Source organism: Sturnira hondurensis, unplaced genomic scaffold, assembly GCF_014824575.4.
Source record: "Sturnira hondurensis isolate 20B ecotype Veracruz unplaced genomic scaffold, ASM1482457v3 Scaffold0001813, whole genome shotgun sequence".
Lineage (NCBI taxonomy): Eukaryota > Metazoa > Chordata > Mammalia > Chiroptera > Phyllostomidae > Sturnira > Sturnira hondurensis.
Window position 1 is genome coordinate 337,067 of NW_028074444.1, and position 17,985 is coordinate 355,051.

General features: G+C 38.7%; 1 protein-coding gene across 6 annotated transcripts in view; it reads left to right on the top strand.

Moving 5' to 3' along the window:
- Positions 1 to 17,985, top strand: part of TASP1 (taspase 1) — a 355,079-nt gene that overhangs the window by 153,303 nt on the left and 183,791 nt on the right. For all 6 annotated transcript variants that reach the window (XR_005064338.1, XM_037031312.1, XM_037031321.1 and 3 more), the window contains one exon: positions 11,081 to 11,187. Coding sequence is in view for 5 of the 6 variants with exons in the window: in XM_037031312.1 (XP_036887207.1) it covers positions 11,081 to 11,187 (107 nt within the window). In the remaining variant the exon portion in view is untranslated. The remainder of the gene's footprint in view (positions 1 to 11,080; positions 11,188 to 17,985) is intronic.

Below are 17,985 nucleotides of genomic sequence, written 5' to 3' on the forward strand. Positions count from 1 at the left end.
ACTATATATTTACTATTATTTTACACATTATTAATCAGAATTTACTTAAATTTGATTGAAAGATTCTTCTCTGACCTACCTAAGCCACATGTTTGCAAATCTGTGCAGAGGCCCTAGTCAACCCCAAACTTCTCAAGGATAGTTTTTTTTCTTTCCAATCTCCCCTAGTCCCCTTCTCTTCCTTCTCCTCCATTTTCTGTTCTGCCATAATCTAAGTCGATCATGCCTAAATACACCTGATATTGAGATAGAGATTAGAGACAGACTTATGTAGTTCTGGGTCATCACTGCGGTGAGTGTAGTGGCCCTTTAAATCCCCAGCTTATTCTCAGAAGTGTCTCCAGTAGAACTTCACTTTTAATGGGCTCTAGGCTTGACTTTATCTCTCTTTGATGCTACCTAACAAACTAATTTATGCTAGTGTTGGAAAATGTTCTCAGTGATAGTAATAGCTTTAGTCTTCAGTTTATTCTCAGAATTTAGCTTAGAAATTTTTAAAATATTTTAAATGCTTTTAAGGTTTTTTTCATATTTTAATGTAACATTTTTAGTAATATTCTATAGGGAAGTTACTTTGAATAATTAAGACTACCATTATCAGAAAACTTTGGAAATCTCTTCGTGTTATATTCTAGTTTGTAATTTCCCTTTTATCAGACAGCTGAATCTAATTGGCTATCTAACTCTATATATCAAGTTTTACATTTTTAATTATTATATTTTTTACTTTAATTTTAAAAAAGATTTTAGTTTTTTTTTTATTTTTTAGAGAGGGGGAGGGAAGGAGAAATAGAGGCAAAGGAACACCAATGTGTGGTTGCTTCTTCTGTGCCCCCTACTGGAGACCTGGCCTGCACCCTGACTGGAATTCGAACCAGCAGCTCCTAGCTTTGTAGTATGGCACTCAATCCTTGGAACCACACCACCCGTGCCTATATTTTTTACTTTTAGAAACTGTATTTGTTTTTTCTTCAAGTCTACCTGATCATTTTGTTGTCTTTTGTTCCTTTGTTATAGGAACAATTTTTTTTGTTCCTATAGAAATAAAAGGAACATCCTTTAATTTCTATGATCATTAGCATATTTTATATTCTGTATCCCATTATTCCAGTATCTGAGGTCTTTGTAGTGTTTAAGTTGAATTATGCTTCTGATATTTGGCAAGCTTTTCTTTTTTAAAAAAATTTTTATTTAACTCTTGTTGAAGTACAGTTTTCTTTCTTGTATTCCCAGCCCTGCCCCCCCCGCCCCCAGTGCTCCCAACCTCCCTCCCATCTCCAACGCCCACCTTAGTTATTGTCCATGTGTCCTTTATACTTGTTCATGTGAGTCCTTCCCCTTTTCCCCTGTGATTCTTTCCCCTCTCCCCTCTGGACCCTGTCAGCACGTTCTGTATTTCAGTGTCTTTTGCTTACATTTTGTTTGCTTGTTTGTTTTGTTGTTTAGATTTCTGTTAAAGGTGAGATCATATGGTATTTGTCTTTCACCACCTAGCCTATTTCGCTCAGCATAATGCTTTCCAGTTCCATCCATGATGTTGCAAAGGGTAGGAGCTCCTTCTTCCCTTCTGTGGCATAGAATTCCATTGTGTAAATGTACCGTAGTTTTTTTATCCAGTCATTGACCGATGGGCACCTAGGTTGCTTCCAACTCTTGGCTGTTGTAAATTGTGCTGCTATGAACATCGGGGTGCATAGGTTCTTTTGGATTGGTGCTTCAGGGTTCTTAGGATATACTCCTAACAGTGGAATTGCTGGGTCAAAAGGCACGTTCATTTTTAGTTTTCTTAGAAAATTCCATACTGTTTTCCATAGTGGTTGTACCAGTCTGCAATCCCACCAAGAGTGAACTAGGGTCCCCTTTTCCCCACAACCTCTCCAACACTTGTTGTTTGTTTCTTTGTTTATGGTATCCATTCTGACTGGTGTAAAGTGGTATCTCATTGTGGTTTTAATTTGCATCTCTCTGATAGCTAGTGATATCGAGCATCTTTTCATGTGTCTCTGGATCCTCTATATGTCCTCCTTGGAGAAATGTCTGTTCAAGTCCTTTGCCCATTTTTTAATTGGGTTGCTCGTCTTCTTTGAGTGGAGTCGAGTGAGTTCTTTGTATATTTTGGAGATTAAACCTTTGTCTGAGGTATCATTGGCAAATATGTTTTCCCAAGCTGTTGCTTCTCTTTGTATCTTGATACTGTTTTCCTTAGCCATGCAGAAGCTTTTAATTTTGATGAGATCCCATTTGTTTATTCTTTCCTTTATGTCCCTTGCTGTAGGGGATATATCAGTAAAAATATTGCTGTGTGGAATATCTGATATTTTCCTGCCAATGCTCTCCTCTAGGGCTTTAATGGTTTCATGGCTTCTATTTAAGTCTTTTATCCACCTGGAATTTATTTTGGTGTATGGTGTAATTCGGTGCTCAAGTTTCATTTTTTTTGCACGTAGCTATCTAATTCTCCCAACACCATTTGTTGAGGACACTATTTTTACTCCATTTTATGTTACTGCCCCCTTTGTTGAATATTAATTGACTGTAGAGAGTTGGGTTTATTTCTGGGTTCTCTGTTCTGTTCCATTGGTCTATGTGCCTGTTTTTGTGCCAGTACCAGGCTGTTTATTACAGTGGCCTTGTAATACAGTTTGATATCAGGTATTGTGATCCCTCCTACTTTGTTCTTCTTTCTGAAAATTGCAGCTGCTATTCGGGGTCTTTTATGGTTCCATATAAATTTTCGAAGTATTTGTTCTATGTCTGTGAAATATGCCATTGGTACTTTAATAGGTATTGCATTGAATCTATAAATTGCTTTGGGTAGTATGGCCATTTTGATGATGTTAATTCTTCCAATCCATGAACACAGTATATGTTTCCATTTGTTTGTGTCTTCTTTGATTTCTTTCTTCAGTGTTGTGTAGTTTTCTGCATACAGGTCATTTACCTCCTTGGTTAGGTTTATTCCCAGATATTTTATTTTTGTTTTTGCTATATGGAATGGGATTTTTTTCTTGATTTCTGCTTTCTGCTGCTTCATTGTTGATATACAAAAATGCCTTTGATTTCTGGATATTGACTTTGTATCCTGCTGTATTGCCAAATTCATTTATTATTTTGAGCAGTTTTTTGGTAGAGCCTATAGGATTTTCCATGTACACTATCATGTCATCTGCAAACAATGACAGTTTTGTTTCTTCCTTTCCAATTTGAATGCCTTTTATTTCCTTTTTTTGTCTGATTGCTGTGGCTAGAACTTCCAATACTGTATTGAATAGAAGTGGTAAAAGTGGACAACCTTGTCTAGTTCCTGATCTTAGTGGAAATGCTTTTAGGTTTTGCCCATTGAGTATGATGTTGGCTGTAGGTCTTTCATATATGGCCTTTATTATATTGAGGAATGCTCCCTCTATTCCCACTTTGCTGAGTACCTTTATCATAAATGGGTGTTGTTCCTTATCAAAAGCTTTTTCAGGTCTATTGATATGATCATGTGGTTTTTGTATTTGCTTTTGTGTATGTGGTGTATTACATTTAGTGATTTACAAATATTGAACCATCCTTGCATCCCTGTGATGATCCCACTTGGTCATGGTGTATGATCTTTTTGATGTGTTGTTGGATGCGATTTGCCAACATTTTATTGAGGATTTTAGCGTCTATGTTCATTAGCGATATTGGCCTAACGTTTTCTTTTTTTGCTGTGTCTCTATCTGGCTTTGGAATTAGGATGATGCTGGCTTCATAAAAAGAGTTGGGGAGTTTTCCCTCCTTTTGGATTTTTTGGAATAGTCTGTGAAGAATAGGGGTTAGCTCTTCCTTAAATGCTTTGTAGAATTCTCCTGTGAAACCATCTGGTCCAGGGCTTTTGTGTGATGGGAGTTTTTGATTACCTCTCCAATTTCATCTGCTGTTATTGGCCTGTTCAGGTTTTCTGTTTCTTTTTCATTGAGTTTTGGAAGATTAAATTTTTCTAGAAATTTGTCCATTTCACCTAGGTTTTCAATTTCTTGGCATACAGCTCTGGGTAGAAATTCCTTACAATCCCTTCTATTTCTGTGGTATCAGTTGTAATCTCTCCTCTTTCATTTCTGATTGTGTTTATTTGGGTCCTCTCCCTTTTTTTCTTGATGAGCTTACTTAAAGGTTTATCTATTTTGTTTATCTTTTCAAAAAACCAACTCTTGGATTCATTGATCCTTAGAATTGTGCTTTTAGTCTCTATGTCGTATACTTCTGCTCTGATCTTGGTTATTTTCTTCCTTCTACTTGCTCTGGGCTGTCTTTATTGTTGTTCCTTGAGTTCTTGGAGGTGTAGGGTAAGGTTGTTTGAAATGTTTCTATTTTCTTTAGGTAAGCCTGTATTGCTATGAATCTTCCTCTCAGGACTGCCTTCTCTGTGTCCCATAAGTTTGGGGTTGTTGTGAGATCATTTTCATTTGTTTCCAGAAACTTTTTGATTTCTTCCCTAATTTCAATCATGACCCATTCGTTGTTTAATAGCATACCATTCAGTCTCCGTGATTTTGGGTGTTTTGGGTTTTTCCAGTTTCAGTCCCTTGTGATCAGAGAAAATGTGTGGTATGATTTCTATTTTCCTAAATTTGTTGAGTCTCTTTTTGTGTCCTATCATGTGGTCTATCTTGGAAAATGTTCCATGTGCATTTGGAAAGAATGTGTATTTAGCTTCTTTGGGATGAAGGGCTCTGTATATATCAATTAGGTCCATTTCATCTAGAGTGTCATTTAATGCTGCAGTCTTTGTTGATTCTTTGTTTGGAAGATTTGTCCATTTTTTACAGTCGGGTGTTAAAATCCCCTACTATAATTGTGTTGCTGTCAATATCTTTCTTGAGGTCCTCTAGGATTTTCTTTGTATATTTGGGTGCTCCTGAGTTGGGTGCATATATATTTACGATATTGATGTCTTCTTGGTGGATTCTTCTCTTGAGTATTATGAAGTGACCTTCTGGGTCTCTGTTTATGGCCCGTTTTTTGAAATCTATTGTGTCTGATATGAGAATTACTACCCCGGCTCTTTTTTCTTGTCCATTTCTTGGAAAATTTGTTTCCATCCTTTCACTTTTAGTCTGTGGTGGTCTTTTGACCTGAGGTGGGTCTCTTGTAGGCAGCATATGTGTGGGTCATGCTTTCTTATCCATTCAGCTATTCTGTTTCTTTTAATTGGTGCATTTAATGCATTTACTTTTAAGATTATTATTGAAAGGTACTTATTCATTGCCATTTTTGTACCAGAGTCCCTCTCTGTCTCTCTCTTTTCCTTCCTTTCCTTAAAGCAGCCCTTTTAGTAATTCTTGTAGAGCTGTTTTGGTGGCAGCGTATTCTTTTAGACTTCTTTTGTCTTGGAAGCTCTTTATTTGGCCTTCTATCTTGATTGAGAGCCTTGCTGGGTAGAGTAGCCTCAGTTGTAGGCCTCTGTTTCTCATTACTTGGAGTATTTCTTGCCATTCTCTTCTTGCTTGGAACGTTTTCATTGAGAAGTCAGTAGCTAACCTTATTGGGGCTCCCTTGTGTGTTACTTCCTTTTTCTCCGTTGCTGCCTTTCGGATTTTCTCTTTGTCTTAGAGGTTTGCCATTTTAATGATGATGTGTCTTGTAGTAGGCCTTTTTGGGTTCTATCTGCTTGGGACTCTCTGCGATTCCTGGATTCGTGTGACTTTATCTCTCCTCTACTTAGGAAAATTTTCCGTTATTACTCTTTCAAGTAGGTTTTCTATCCCTTGTTCTTCTTCTTCTCCTTCTGGTATTCCTATTATTCGGATATTATTACGTTTCATGTTGTCTTGCATTTCTCTTAAATTCTCCTCATTTTTTCTGATTCTGTTTTCCCTTACTTGGTCAGTCTGGGAGATTCTTTCTATTCTGTCTTCGATCTCACTTATGCGATCTTCCGCCATATCGATTCTGTTCTTCATACCTTCTACTGTGTTCTTCAGTTCAGAAATTATGTTCTTCATTTCCTCTTGGCCTTTACTGATGGTTTCTATTTCCTTTTTCTTTCTTCTTATTTTTTCATTTTTTTAAAACTATATTTTATTGATTATACCATTACAGTTGTTCTGTTCCTCCCTTCACTCCCCTCCACCCTACACACCCCTCCCCCACCCTTCCCCTCTTTAGTTTATGCCCATGTGTTTCACATTCTTTAGATTCTATATTTCCCCTACTATTCTTGCCCTCCCTTCCATCTATTTTTTACCTACCGTCTATGCTACTTATTTTCTGTCTCTTCTCCCCCCTTCTCCTCCTCCCACTCCCCTGTTGCTAACCCTGCATGTGTTCTTCATTTCTATGGTTCCACTCCTGTTGTAGCTGTCCTCTTGGTTTGCTTTCGTTTTAGTTGTGGTTGTTAATAACTGTGAGTTTCCTGTCCTTTCACTGTTCCTATTTTTTATTTTCTTTTTCTTAGATAAGTCCCTTTAACATTTCATATAATAAGGGCTTGGTGATGATGAACTCCTTGAATTTGATCTTATCTGAGAATTACGTTATCTGCTCTTCCATTCTAAATGAAAGCTTTGCTGGATAGAGCAGTCTTGGATGTAGGTCTTTGGATTTCATGACTTGGAATACTTCATTCCAGCTCCTTCTTGCGTGTAAGGTCCGTTTTGAGAAATCAGCTGACAGTCTGTTGGGAATTCCTTTGTAGGTGACTGTCCCCTTTTCTCTTGCTGCTTCTTGGATTCTCTCCTTCATTTTAACCTTGGCTAATGTAATGATGATGTGCCTTGGTGTGTTCCTTCTTGGGTCCTACGTCTTTGTGACTCTCTGAGCTTCCTGGATATCCTGTAAGTCTATCTCCTTTGCCAGACCAGGGAAGCTCTCCTTTATTATTTGTTCAAATAAATTCTCCCTCGTGGCTGTTTCTTTTCCCCTTCTGGTACCCCTATAATTCGGATGTTGGAACGTTTAAACATGTCCTGGAGCTTCCTAATCCTCTCCTCATTTTTTTGAATTCTTGTAACTATACTTTTTCCTGTTTGGTCATTTCTTTCTTCCTTCTGGTCCACCCCCTTGATTTGAGTCCCAATTTCCTTTCCATCACTATTAGTTTCCTGTGCATTTCCCTTCATTTCAATTAGTTTAGCCTTTATATGTTCCTCTAATTTGTGACTATAATCTACCAGTTCTGTGAGCATCCTGATCACCAGTGTCTTGAATTGTGCATCTGAGGGTTTCGCTATTTCCTGGTCAATTAGAGTTATCGGCTCTGGGGCTTTGAGTTCTTCTTGAGCCATATTTTGGATTGTTCGTGCCTGTTATGTATGAGGAGCAGAGCCCTAGGTGTTCTCCAGGGCCGGGCCAACCAATCACTCGGTTCTGAGTCTGTATGTGGTGGCGGGGCCAATGGAAGGCAATGGCAAGCTCCCTCTGCTTCCTCCCACCACCACCGCGGCCCGTGCGATTCCCCCCAATGTGCGATAATGGGCCATGCGACCCATCCCACTGCGCGAGTGGGTCTCGTGATTTGTCCCACTGCTGCTGAATGTGCGACCGAGGTTGACTGCTGCTGGGTTTGTTGCTGGTGCTGCGCAGTCCGTCTCACTTCTCACTCCCGCTGCTCCAAGCCCTCACTGGGTCCCCAGGCGCTCCCCGAGCTGCCTGCGTGCCTGGGTAGGGGGATCCTTCCTGCCCGACCCAGCTCTGCTGTTGTCTCCACCCCTCTATCTGTGCGGTGGGACTGTTCGTTGTTGTTGGACTTCCGTATAGTTCAATTTTCTGTTCTTTGGCTGCATCTTTGTTCTCCAAACCTTTGTTGTATTCAAACTTGGTTTTGGCAGAAGGCACAGTGTGTCCACCTCCGCCTCCTTCTTGGCAGAAGTCTCTATTTCCTTTTTCATGTTGGTGTAGTTTGCAGAGAGATCGTTGTAGCTCCCCTGTTGTTTCCGGTAGCTCGTTGTAAGCTCTTTGAATTTCCTGATAACCAGTGCTTTCAATTCCACATCTGATAGTTGACTTGGCTCTATTTCATCTAACATTCTGTCTGAGGCTTCCTCCTTTTCTTTCATTTGGGGATTGTTTCTTTGTCTTCCCATTGTTTGTGATACTCTTCTTCTTGTCCTCAGCTTCTTACGTTGATCTGTTCTGGTTCCCTGCGTTTTTGCTGTGAACTTCTGTGGTAAGATACCTGTCAAACTAAGTGGTGCAGTCTCCTGCAGGTATCTTGGTGTTCTCCGCCTCCACCTACTCCTTTCTTTATTGTGCGTGTGTGATCAGTTGGAGGGGGAGGCAAAATGGTTTATGAAAGCAGAAGATTATTTTATGTTGCTTACAGACATAGTCGGCAGAGAAGAAATCGACAATATTTAGGCTATGTATAGAGTTAACCGTGCTCTTCGACCCAGCTTGCCACTTTTAAGAAAGTATGGACATAAGCTAAGTCTCTTGTTGTGAAGGGAAGGCTTTTGAGTTGGATCAAGAAAGCAGTGTGATTGCAGGTGGTCAGATTTTTAGTTAAGGTAAGAGTACAGGTTAGTAACTAGATGTAGTGTGTGAGTAAATAGAGTAATAGAATTCAGGAACCCGTAAGGTGGTCTGAGGTCCGAGAGATGTGTTATGAAGTATTACCATTGTATAGAACAGCTGTCATTTTCAACATTATTAGAGCAACACTCATGTGATAGACTCTGTGTGATCTGTCTAAATGGGGGTTATAGAGCTTGGGTGGCATGCAAGTGAAGGAAAGCAAGTGAAGTATAGAAAATTAGCAATACACTGTGGAGGAAAGAGCAGTGGGAACCTGTCAGGTAGTACAATCCAACCAGCCAGAACTAAGAAACCTGCACAGAAAGAGGAGGGATACAAAGATATTATTAAAGTAAAAGAAGTAAGAATAATGCATAAAATAATAATACACCTAAAAGAAAACTAAGCACCACACAAACAAACAATCCAACACACACACACACACACACAAAAGTCAGGAGAAAAGAGGAATAAGCGGAAAATTTGGGAAGAACGGAAGGACTAAACCAGACAAAAAGAAATGAGGTACTGACTATTGAAAGATAGAGCAACAATACAATTTAAAATATATAAGATTACTTACAAAAGAAGTTGAGAGAAAAAAAAAGGGGGAAGGGGAAAAAAAACCCATACACACACACATAGAAAAAAAAGCACCCTTCCTTTGTTGGATTCAAACTGTCCAAACCGTTTTTTCTGGTTGCGGCCTCTCTGAGGGCAGGTATGCAGGCGCGTGAGCAGGCTGCTGGATTGGGATGTGGGCGCCCACACCCCTGGCGTGCGTGCGTGCGTGCATGTGTGTGTGTGTGTGTGTGTGCGTGTGTGTCCTGCGGTATCTGGCCCTGTCCTTCTCAGTCCTGTGGTGGGACCCAGGTGTTCCCACCCCTCCCCTGGATGGCTGCTGGGTGGTTGGGTCGTGAGGCAAGCTGCTGTAGCAGAGCACCTCAGTTCACTTTCCAATAGAGACTTCTCCACAAAGCCTGCCTCTCAGCCCAGCCCAATCCCAAAAGACCGGCAATGACAGTGTCCTTCTTAAATCCCCCCTGGGCTAGCGGGCTGGTGGGCTGGCGTGCTAGCGACCACAGAGTCCGCAGTTGCCACCCTTTATGTTAACTTAAGCCCACAGGTCTCTGCCCAGTATTAACCTGCCTGCCTAGACGGGAGCGGGGGAGTGAGTTCTCTCCCATGGAGTCTGTTGTCCGCCCACTGGGTGCTGGGCCTCTGGAGTTCCCTCCGCCACAGGCACTCCGGCCCTGAATTCAGACGGGGCTTTTGTTTCCCACTGATGGTGCCGGCCCAGATTGGGCACCGCTTCTTGTCTGTACTCACGCTCCGCTGGAGGTTGCCCCTCTTCGGGGTGCCGCGGGCACAGCCTGCAGCCTAGGAGGCCTTGGGCGTGCAGCTACTTTTGTCCTCACTCGCATTCTGGAGTCCTCACTGACCTGCAGGTGTCTGGTTCCTCTGTCACACTCCCTGGTCTCTTATTTTCATAAATGTTGGGGAATTTTTGGTTGATTAAGCTGTTCTTCAGTAGATCCACCCAGATTTTTACAGATGCACGGGAGCTGGGTTCCCTCCGTACTACTCTGTCGCCATCTTAACACTCTCAAGCTTTTCTTCTTGGTGTTTTATTTCTTATATGTTTTGTGAATTTTTTTAAAAGCCGTGGACTCATAGTCATTGGAACTCTCTGAAGTCTGGTAAGTTAAGGTGTGTTTTCTAGGGAGTATTCGCACTTGTTTTATGGATTTTTAAAGCACTGGCATACCAAGATAATTTTTGAGGGTTTTTTGTTTGTTTGTTTGTGGTTTTGCCACCCAGGTATTATGAATTCTCTAAACTCATCTGAAAGCCCTTCCTGGTCAAACATTATCTGGAGAGACTTTTCTTCCTTTGCATTTATTTTTTTTAGGATTTTATTTATTTATTTTTAGAGAGAGGGAAAGGGAGGGACAAAGATACGAAGAAAAACATCAGTGTGTGAGAGATACACTGATTGGTTGCCTCCTGCATGCCCCTAACTGGAAACCTGGCCCACAATCCAGGCATGTGCCCTGACTGGGAATCAAACTGGCGACCTTTCAGTTCACAGGCTGGCGCTCAATCCACTGAGCCACATTAGCCAGGGCCTTTCCTAACATTTAAATCCAAGCCCAAAACTTGTTAGTTTCCTGTTTCTTTGCATATGGTAGCCTTTCCTGGTTTTCCCTTTTACTTGTCATGTGACCCTTTGGGCTTCCTTTCTTCTTTTGTGTGGGTAATCTCCAGTATGTTTCCTTGTGCTGCACTGTCCCCAGTTTTCACCTCATGTCCCTATCCACAGAAACTTGCAAATCCAAAGTTGTCTGTGTTATGCATTAGCAGATACCAGAGGTACCTACCATTAGGACTCACTTCTTTCTCTGGATTTGAGCATTATTTTACTTCTCTAACCTTAGATTATTTTATTTTCCTACCACTTCCAGCATATATTGAAAAGGCTTTCTAAACCTTTATCCAGTATTCTTAAGGATTTTGTCCTGAGGGGCTTTTCAGGATATCTCTTCTGCCCAGTTGCCCTAATATTTAACAAATGTAATTTTTAATGTTTCTTTTATAGGATTCAGTTTAGCTGCATTTAAAAGAAACAAGCGGAAACTAGAGCTGGCAGAGAGGGTGGAAACAGATTTCATTCAACTAAAGAAAAGAAGACAATCAAGTGAAAAGGTCAGGAGGATTTGAAATATTAATCATTAATGTATAATAATGATATATTAAATTTACACTTAGATGTATAAGCTTTAAAATAGTATGATCCAGTAGAAATATAATGCATGCCACATACATACTTTTAAGTTTTCCAGTAATTACATTTAAAAAGTAAAAATAAATAGGCGAAAATTTGAATAATTTATTTAAACCAGTGAATTCAAAATATTATTTAAAAATATAAACAATGAAAAAATGATTAGTTAGCTATTAAACTTTCTTTTTTGTATTGTCTTTTAAGCCAGTGTATTTTATTCTTCCAGCATGTTAATAATGACACTAAATTTTCTTTGGAAATAATTTGGTCTGTATTTGTATCACATAAAAATAACAGTTTACAAAATAATTTACTTTTTAAATAACAAGTTATTTCAATAATTGAATTGAATATGTTCTAAAATTCAAATTAAGTTAAATGTAATAAAATTAAAAATTCAGTAACTTATTTGCCTTCACCACATTTCAGGTGTTCAATAGCTATATGTGGTTGATGGCTACTGATCCACGTCTTGCAGCTTTAGATAGTGACTCTTAACATGGCTGTTCAGGTAGTAGAGTATGTTATAAGGAAATGTATATATTGCATTCATGTACTTTTTTTATACATTCTGATTACACATATCTGTTTCTCATTGTTATACATTTTTGTTTGCATTTCACGCATTAGTGTGTCATCATGAATCCATGTGTGGCATTTCTTAGGTGTTTGGGGGATAGAAAGAAGTTGAAAACCGCAACATTCTTGCTTGGTCTCAGGCTTGTGGGTTCATTAGCACACAGTTCATGATGGTTGTCTCACATCACTGTCATTTGATGTGCTTTGACATCTTATTGATACTGATTCATGCCTTCTATCATAGTTTTATATGGTTTACTTACATATAAATGCATAATAAGTCAGTTTTCATAGGGACACATGTTTTTCTAGCATGTTGTCACATTGGAGAATTAATAAAAATTTGGTCCAAATGTTTTAATTTTTCTGCCAGAGAAAAGTAGGAATTTAGGGGTAAAATAAACATTTTAATAAGTAGGTCTTGGTAAGAGTAGATAGTAGTGTGGTTCTGTTTCTGGCTTTTTGTATCCTATGTGATGTCTGAGAAAATTTGTTCTTTTAAAACCCAATGATAAAATTTGCATATGGTGAGCAATTTAATCATTTCTATAAATGTATACACCCATGTAACACATGCGCCTATTAAGGTGTAGAACATTCTGGTTCCTTTGTACTCTTTCCCAGCCAGTCATAATCTCCTTACTTCTATTCTTTCCTCTTCCTTCAATCCATACTTCACATAGCACCTCAAAAGAACTTTGGAAGATGTGAATGAGACAGCATTGCATTTCTGCTTTTAACTTCTTGATGGCTGTCTATTATGATGTGATACAGAGCAACTGAGAGTTGGAAAAAAGTCTCAAAGGAAGAATCCTTCAGCTAGAATGATCAATAGAGACCTCTCTGAGGGCATATAACATTTGAGGTGACATCTGAAAAAGAAGTGAATTTATGCAGAGTCAGTGGGATAATGTTTTAGATAGAATGAACTGCATGTGCTGTGGCCCTGGTAGGGATTTGGCATAGTAAAGCAAAGGGGAAGAAGGTCATTGTGCCTAAAGAATAGTGGGCAAGGTGAGAATGGTGTGAGAGGGAGCTGGAGAGGTGGGTAGATGCTAACTCCTTTAAGACCCGGTAGATCATGGTAAGGTAGATATCGGCTAGGAGATAATGACAATGTAGACTGTGGGTGATGGAGATGGAGAGAGATGAACATATCTAGGAGACATTTTGAGAGTTCCTGGAAAGACAAGAATTAATGATGCTTTAGATGTTAGTAAGGAAGAGAGGAATTAAAGCTTTTAGCTTTAGTAATTGACTGTTACCATTTAGTGGTGCGAGGAGGCCTGGAGAAGGCATGGCTTCGTGATGATAGAGGTGGGAAGTGGAAAATCAAGAACTTTCTTAGCCCGTATCCCTTTAATGTACTTGGAGTACCAGTGCTTTACATTTTCACCATTATATATGTTACCTGATGTTAACAGTATCCTAATAGAACATCTTTTAGCATGCCATGTTCATTTACTCCTTTTAGTTGAATTTCATGCTAATTATTATCATTTTTTATTATTTATTTTTTTATTTAATTGTTGTTCAAGTACAGTTTTCTGTCTTTTACTCCCATCCCAGCTCACACACCAAGTGCTCTCCACCTCCCTCCCATTTCCACCCCCCTCATGCTAATTATTTTTATTATTATAATTACATAATTCATTAAGTGTCATATACTCTAATGAATATTGAGTTTAAAATAGTTATCTATTTAAAAACTAAGAGTTGTTTGTTGAAGACTAATTTATAAAAGTAGAGTTGGTTTATAAAAAATTGCTAAAGAATTAAGTATCAGTAAGCCAGGTGTAAAAGACTGAAAAAAGTCTTAAAAATCTAGAGGCATTCTGCATTCAGAGTACATGTTAGTGTTTTTATGTGCTTGTTCTTTGTTAGATAAAATGAAACTTGAAATCATAGGACAATTCAGTGTGTTATAGATTATATAAGAAAGACGATATGGAACATTTTTTATGGGCCCACATTCAAGGGAAAGGCTTTGGTCTCATATGAAAAGATTGGCCAACGAATGAATCTTTGTGTTTTAAATAAAAGAAAATGTTTAAGATATGTATCTGTTTCTTTTGATTCCCAGAGAATTTCAACTTTTGAAAATTTCAACCAGCCACTCATCATATTTGTTAAAGAAGACTCCCCACAAAAAGCTCGATATGACAAATGGAAAGATTAACTGAAGTTTTTTACATGGGTCTGAAGCTAATGGGTCAGGAGGGAGATTCATATTTGGAAATTATTGGAAACAAAAGGAATAAATACATGTGGCTGGATGAGCTCACTTAGTGAGAGTAGATGGAGATGTGAAAACTAAACCTTAGGCCAGCTCAACAGGTTGAAGTTGGGAGGGGAAACCAGCAAAGGAAGTAGAAGAGACAGCCAGTGAGGCATGGTACAAGCAGGAGAGTAGAGTGTCTAGGAAGTCAAGAAGGGAGTAAGTATTTCAGTCAGTCATCATCTGGTTCAAGTGCTGCTGAGAAAACAGTAGAACTGGCCATTGAATTTGGCAATTGGATACCGTGGACTTGGATAAGGACAGTTTCTCTGACATAGCAGATTATAGACCAGTAGGTTGATGAGGAAGAATAAGGGTAGAGATGATTCTTGTGGGAAATTTTGACATGGAGTGGTGAGAGAGAGGGGGGGTCGGAAGGAGCCAAGATACTAGACTATTGTTAATTAAGTCTATGAATTTAGTAAGTAATTTAACATGTGGAGCAGTTTCTTACTTTTGAATGCAGATAGTGATATTCTGCTCTCTAGCAGGGCTGTTTCAAGGAACAAAAGTGATAGTGGGTGTTTAAGGGCTTAGTAGCTGTCATTGACTTAGACTTGTCATTGACCATAGTCTTTGCTTTTGTAGACTTCATTTTTAAAGTCACTCAGCCCCAGAGAAAACGCTGCCTAGTGATTTACCCTGGGTTGGATCCCGTAATGGAGGAAGGGAGGGTGACAAAGGAAGTAGGGAGAGGTGGGCGGGAAGTTGAATTCAGGCATGATTCAAATGGAATATTTTAGATATCTTAAGTGAAAGGAAAATATTTTTAATATTTAGAATATGTAAACTGTAATGTGTACAAAACGATGTGTGACATTGGCCTACAAAGATGAATAGGATCCACCCTCTTGTTTTTAGGGAATGGTGCTAGTCAGAGGCTTTGTTTTGTAGGTGTATATATATAACCTTGGTAGGCCTAGAAGTAAAGATAATAAAACACGCTCCCAGAAGAAAAAGATGACCAGATAATGAACCAATTGGGCAGAAAATTATACTTTTTAAGAGGAAGTGTAGTAATTTTTAGAAATACGACAGCAAAAGGACAAACAGCTATTTTCTAAATCAGCCTGTATTTAGCTTTTTTCTCCCTGTCCTGTCTGTGTAGTTTCAGCATAGGTTTGGCAGCATTGACTAAGGCCTGGTGCTACTGTTTGTGTGGCTACATAAAAGAAGCTGTGAGTTGGTTATGTAAATACAATAAAAAGAATATAGAGTTTGGTAACTTCTTAATATTCACATTTTCTGTTAGTTGGAGCAGATATATAATGTCTTGAAAGGAGTAAAGGGTAGACTAAGTCAATATTTTAAAGCTTGAAAATAAAGTAGATAAATTCAGAAATTTTTGTTGTATTGATATGTCTTGTTTTTCTTTGAAAAAGGAATTTTATGACATCATAATAGTACTAGAAGAAATCAAAATTAATGCAAGAAAAATATTTAATCAGGTTGCTAACTTAATAGATTAGAATGCTTTTGTTTTTCTTAGTCTTAGACCTTGACATTGATATTTGACTTAGTTTAAAATAAGAATGGTTAATCCAGCTCTGGCTGGTGTGGCTCAGTTGGTAGGAACTTCCATCACAGGTTTGAATCCTGATAAGGATGCATGCCTAGGTTGCCAGTTCACTCTTGGTTGGGGTGCATATGAAAGGCAAAAAGATCGATGTTTCTCTCTCAGGCTGATATTTCTCTCCCTCTCCTAAAATTCTAGGTGACATATCTATATTGAAGGAGAGAAGGAGAGAGTGGAAGATGGAAGTGGGGAGATTAGTGCCAGATATATCTGTCACTTCTTATCTGGAATGCAAGTCTTTCATAATCTCCCTCAAGAGGCTTCTTCCTAGTTATTTTTGCAGGGGGTGGACAGTGAAGCAGGGGCACAATTTTGTCACATGTCAGATGGGTATTTCTGGCTGCAAGGGAGCCTAGGAAATTGACTGGGTTAAATACTGTATCTTGTAGGTCATGGCTTGCTGTTGGATACATTGTGTTCCCAAACAAAATAGTGATTTTGTTGTCAAAGGAGGAGGAGAGAAGTTATTAGTAATGTAATTTGTAGTGTGTAGCATAAGTGGAGAAAGTTCCTTTTCATCTTCCTCCCCACAATTAACATGTCTCCTGTTACTACAAAACCAATATTAGGTTAAATAGTTAAATAAGTCAAATAAAAACACATTTGTCTTTTAAGCTGTATGGATTTTAAGATACAATATTTTAAAAATGAGTGTAAATTTTTAGTAATTGTCTGCTCTTAGTAATTGGCATCTCTGTTTCATCCATGCTTATTTTTTGTAACTTAGAAGGAAGACATGCTAGAGAAGCAAAAGATTACTATTTAATAGTAGTATCATGTGATGTAAAAATAGTAGCTGTTGACTCTTCATTCCACTCCCTTCTTTAGATGGACTCATGCCTTGTGTAGTAGTGTTGGACCATAAAAGTGACTGGACAAGCTACAGCTGTGCAAGGGGTTCTATTTTTTTTTTAAACACAATTTCTTTTATTGCGTCTTGTCTCACTAGAATATAAATTCCATGAAGTAGAGAACTTGGCTATCTGGTTCTAGGTTATAGACAAGTGAAAATACTTCTTTTGTGAACGAGAAAATTAACATTGGTTTACACAGTGATGACCACTAGCAGCTGTATCTTCATTGCATTTCCACGTTTATGAAAACATTCGATGCCAACCATCAACAAAATAAGATTGGTTTTCTTTTAAATTTAAATCAGAGAGGATCTAAAATTCAATAAAGTTTTAAAAACTGCTGAATTTACTTCAATCTCTGTTTTCAAATACTAATCTAGCAACTCCAGTACTTAACCTTTATGAATCAAGACCCATTTTTGAAAGAACAGCTTTTCCCCCTAGCTTTATTGAGGTGTAGTTGACAAATAAAATTGTAAGATATTTAAAGTGAACATTGTATACACATACACTGTGAAAGAATTCCTTCCATTCAGTTAACTGACACACCTAGGATGTTATTCATACAATGGTATTTATCACTGGAGCTTGAAATGGTTTTTTTAAAATTCTTGTTCAAGTACAGTTTTCTGTCTTATATTCCCAGCCCTGCCCATCTCCCACCCAGTGCTCCCCACCTCCCTCCCCATTTCTGCCCCCTACCCTTAGTTATCGTCCATGTGTCCTTTATACTTGTTCATGTGAGTCCATCCCCTTTTCCCCTATGATTCTCTCCCCTCTCCCCTCTGGACCCTGTCAGCCTGTTCTGTATTTGAGTGTCATTGGTCGTATTTTGCTTGCTTGTTTGTTTTGTTGACTAGATACCTGTTAAAGGTGAGATCATATGGTATTTGTCTTTCACTGCCTGGCTTATTTCGCTCAGCATAATGCTTTTCAGTTCCATCCATGCTGTTGCAAAGGGTAGTAGTTCCTTCTTCCTTTCTGCAGCATAGAATTCCATTGTGTAAATGAACCATAGCTTTTTGATCAAGTCATTTACCGATGGGCATCTAGGTTGCTTCCAACTCTTGGCTATCATGAATTGTGCTGCTATGAACATCAGGGTGCATAAGTTCTTTTGGATTGGTGTTTCAGGGTTCTTAGGATATGCTCCTAACAGTGGAATTGCTGGGTCAAAAGGCACGTTCATTTTTACTTTTCTTAGAAATTTCCATACTGTTTTGCATAGTGGTTGTACCAGTCTGCAATCCCACCAAGAGTGAACTAGGGTCCCCTTTTCCCCACAACCTCTCCAACACTCGTTGTTTGTTTCTTTGTTTATGGTATCCATTCTGACTGGTGTAAAGTGGTATCTCATTGTGGTTTTAATTTGCATCTCTCTGATAGCTAGTGATATCGAGCATCTTTTCATGTTTCTCTGGATCCTCTATAT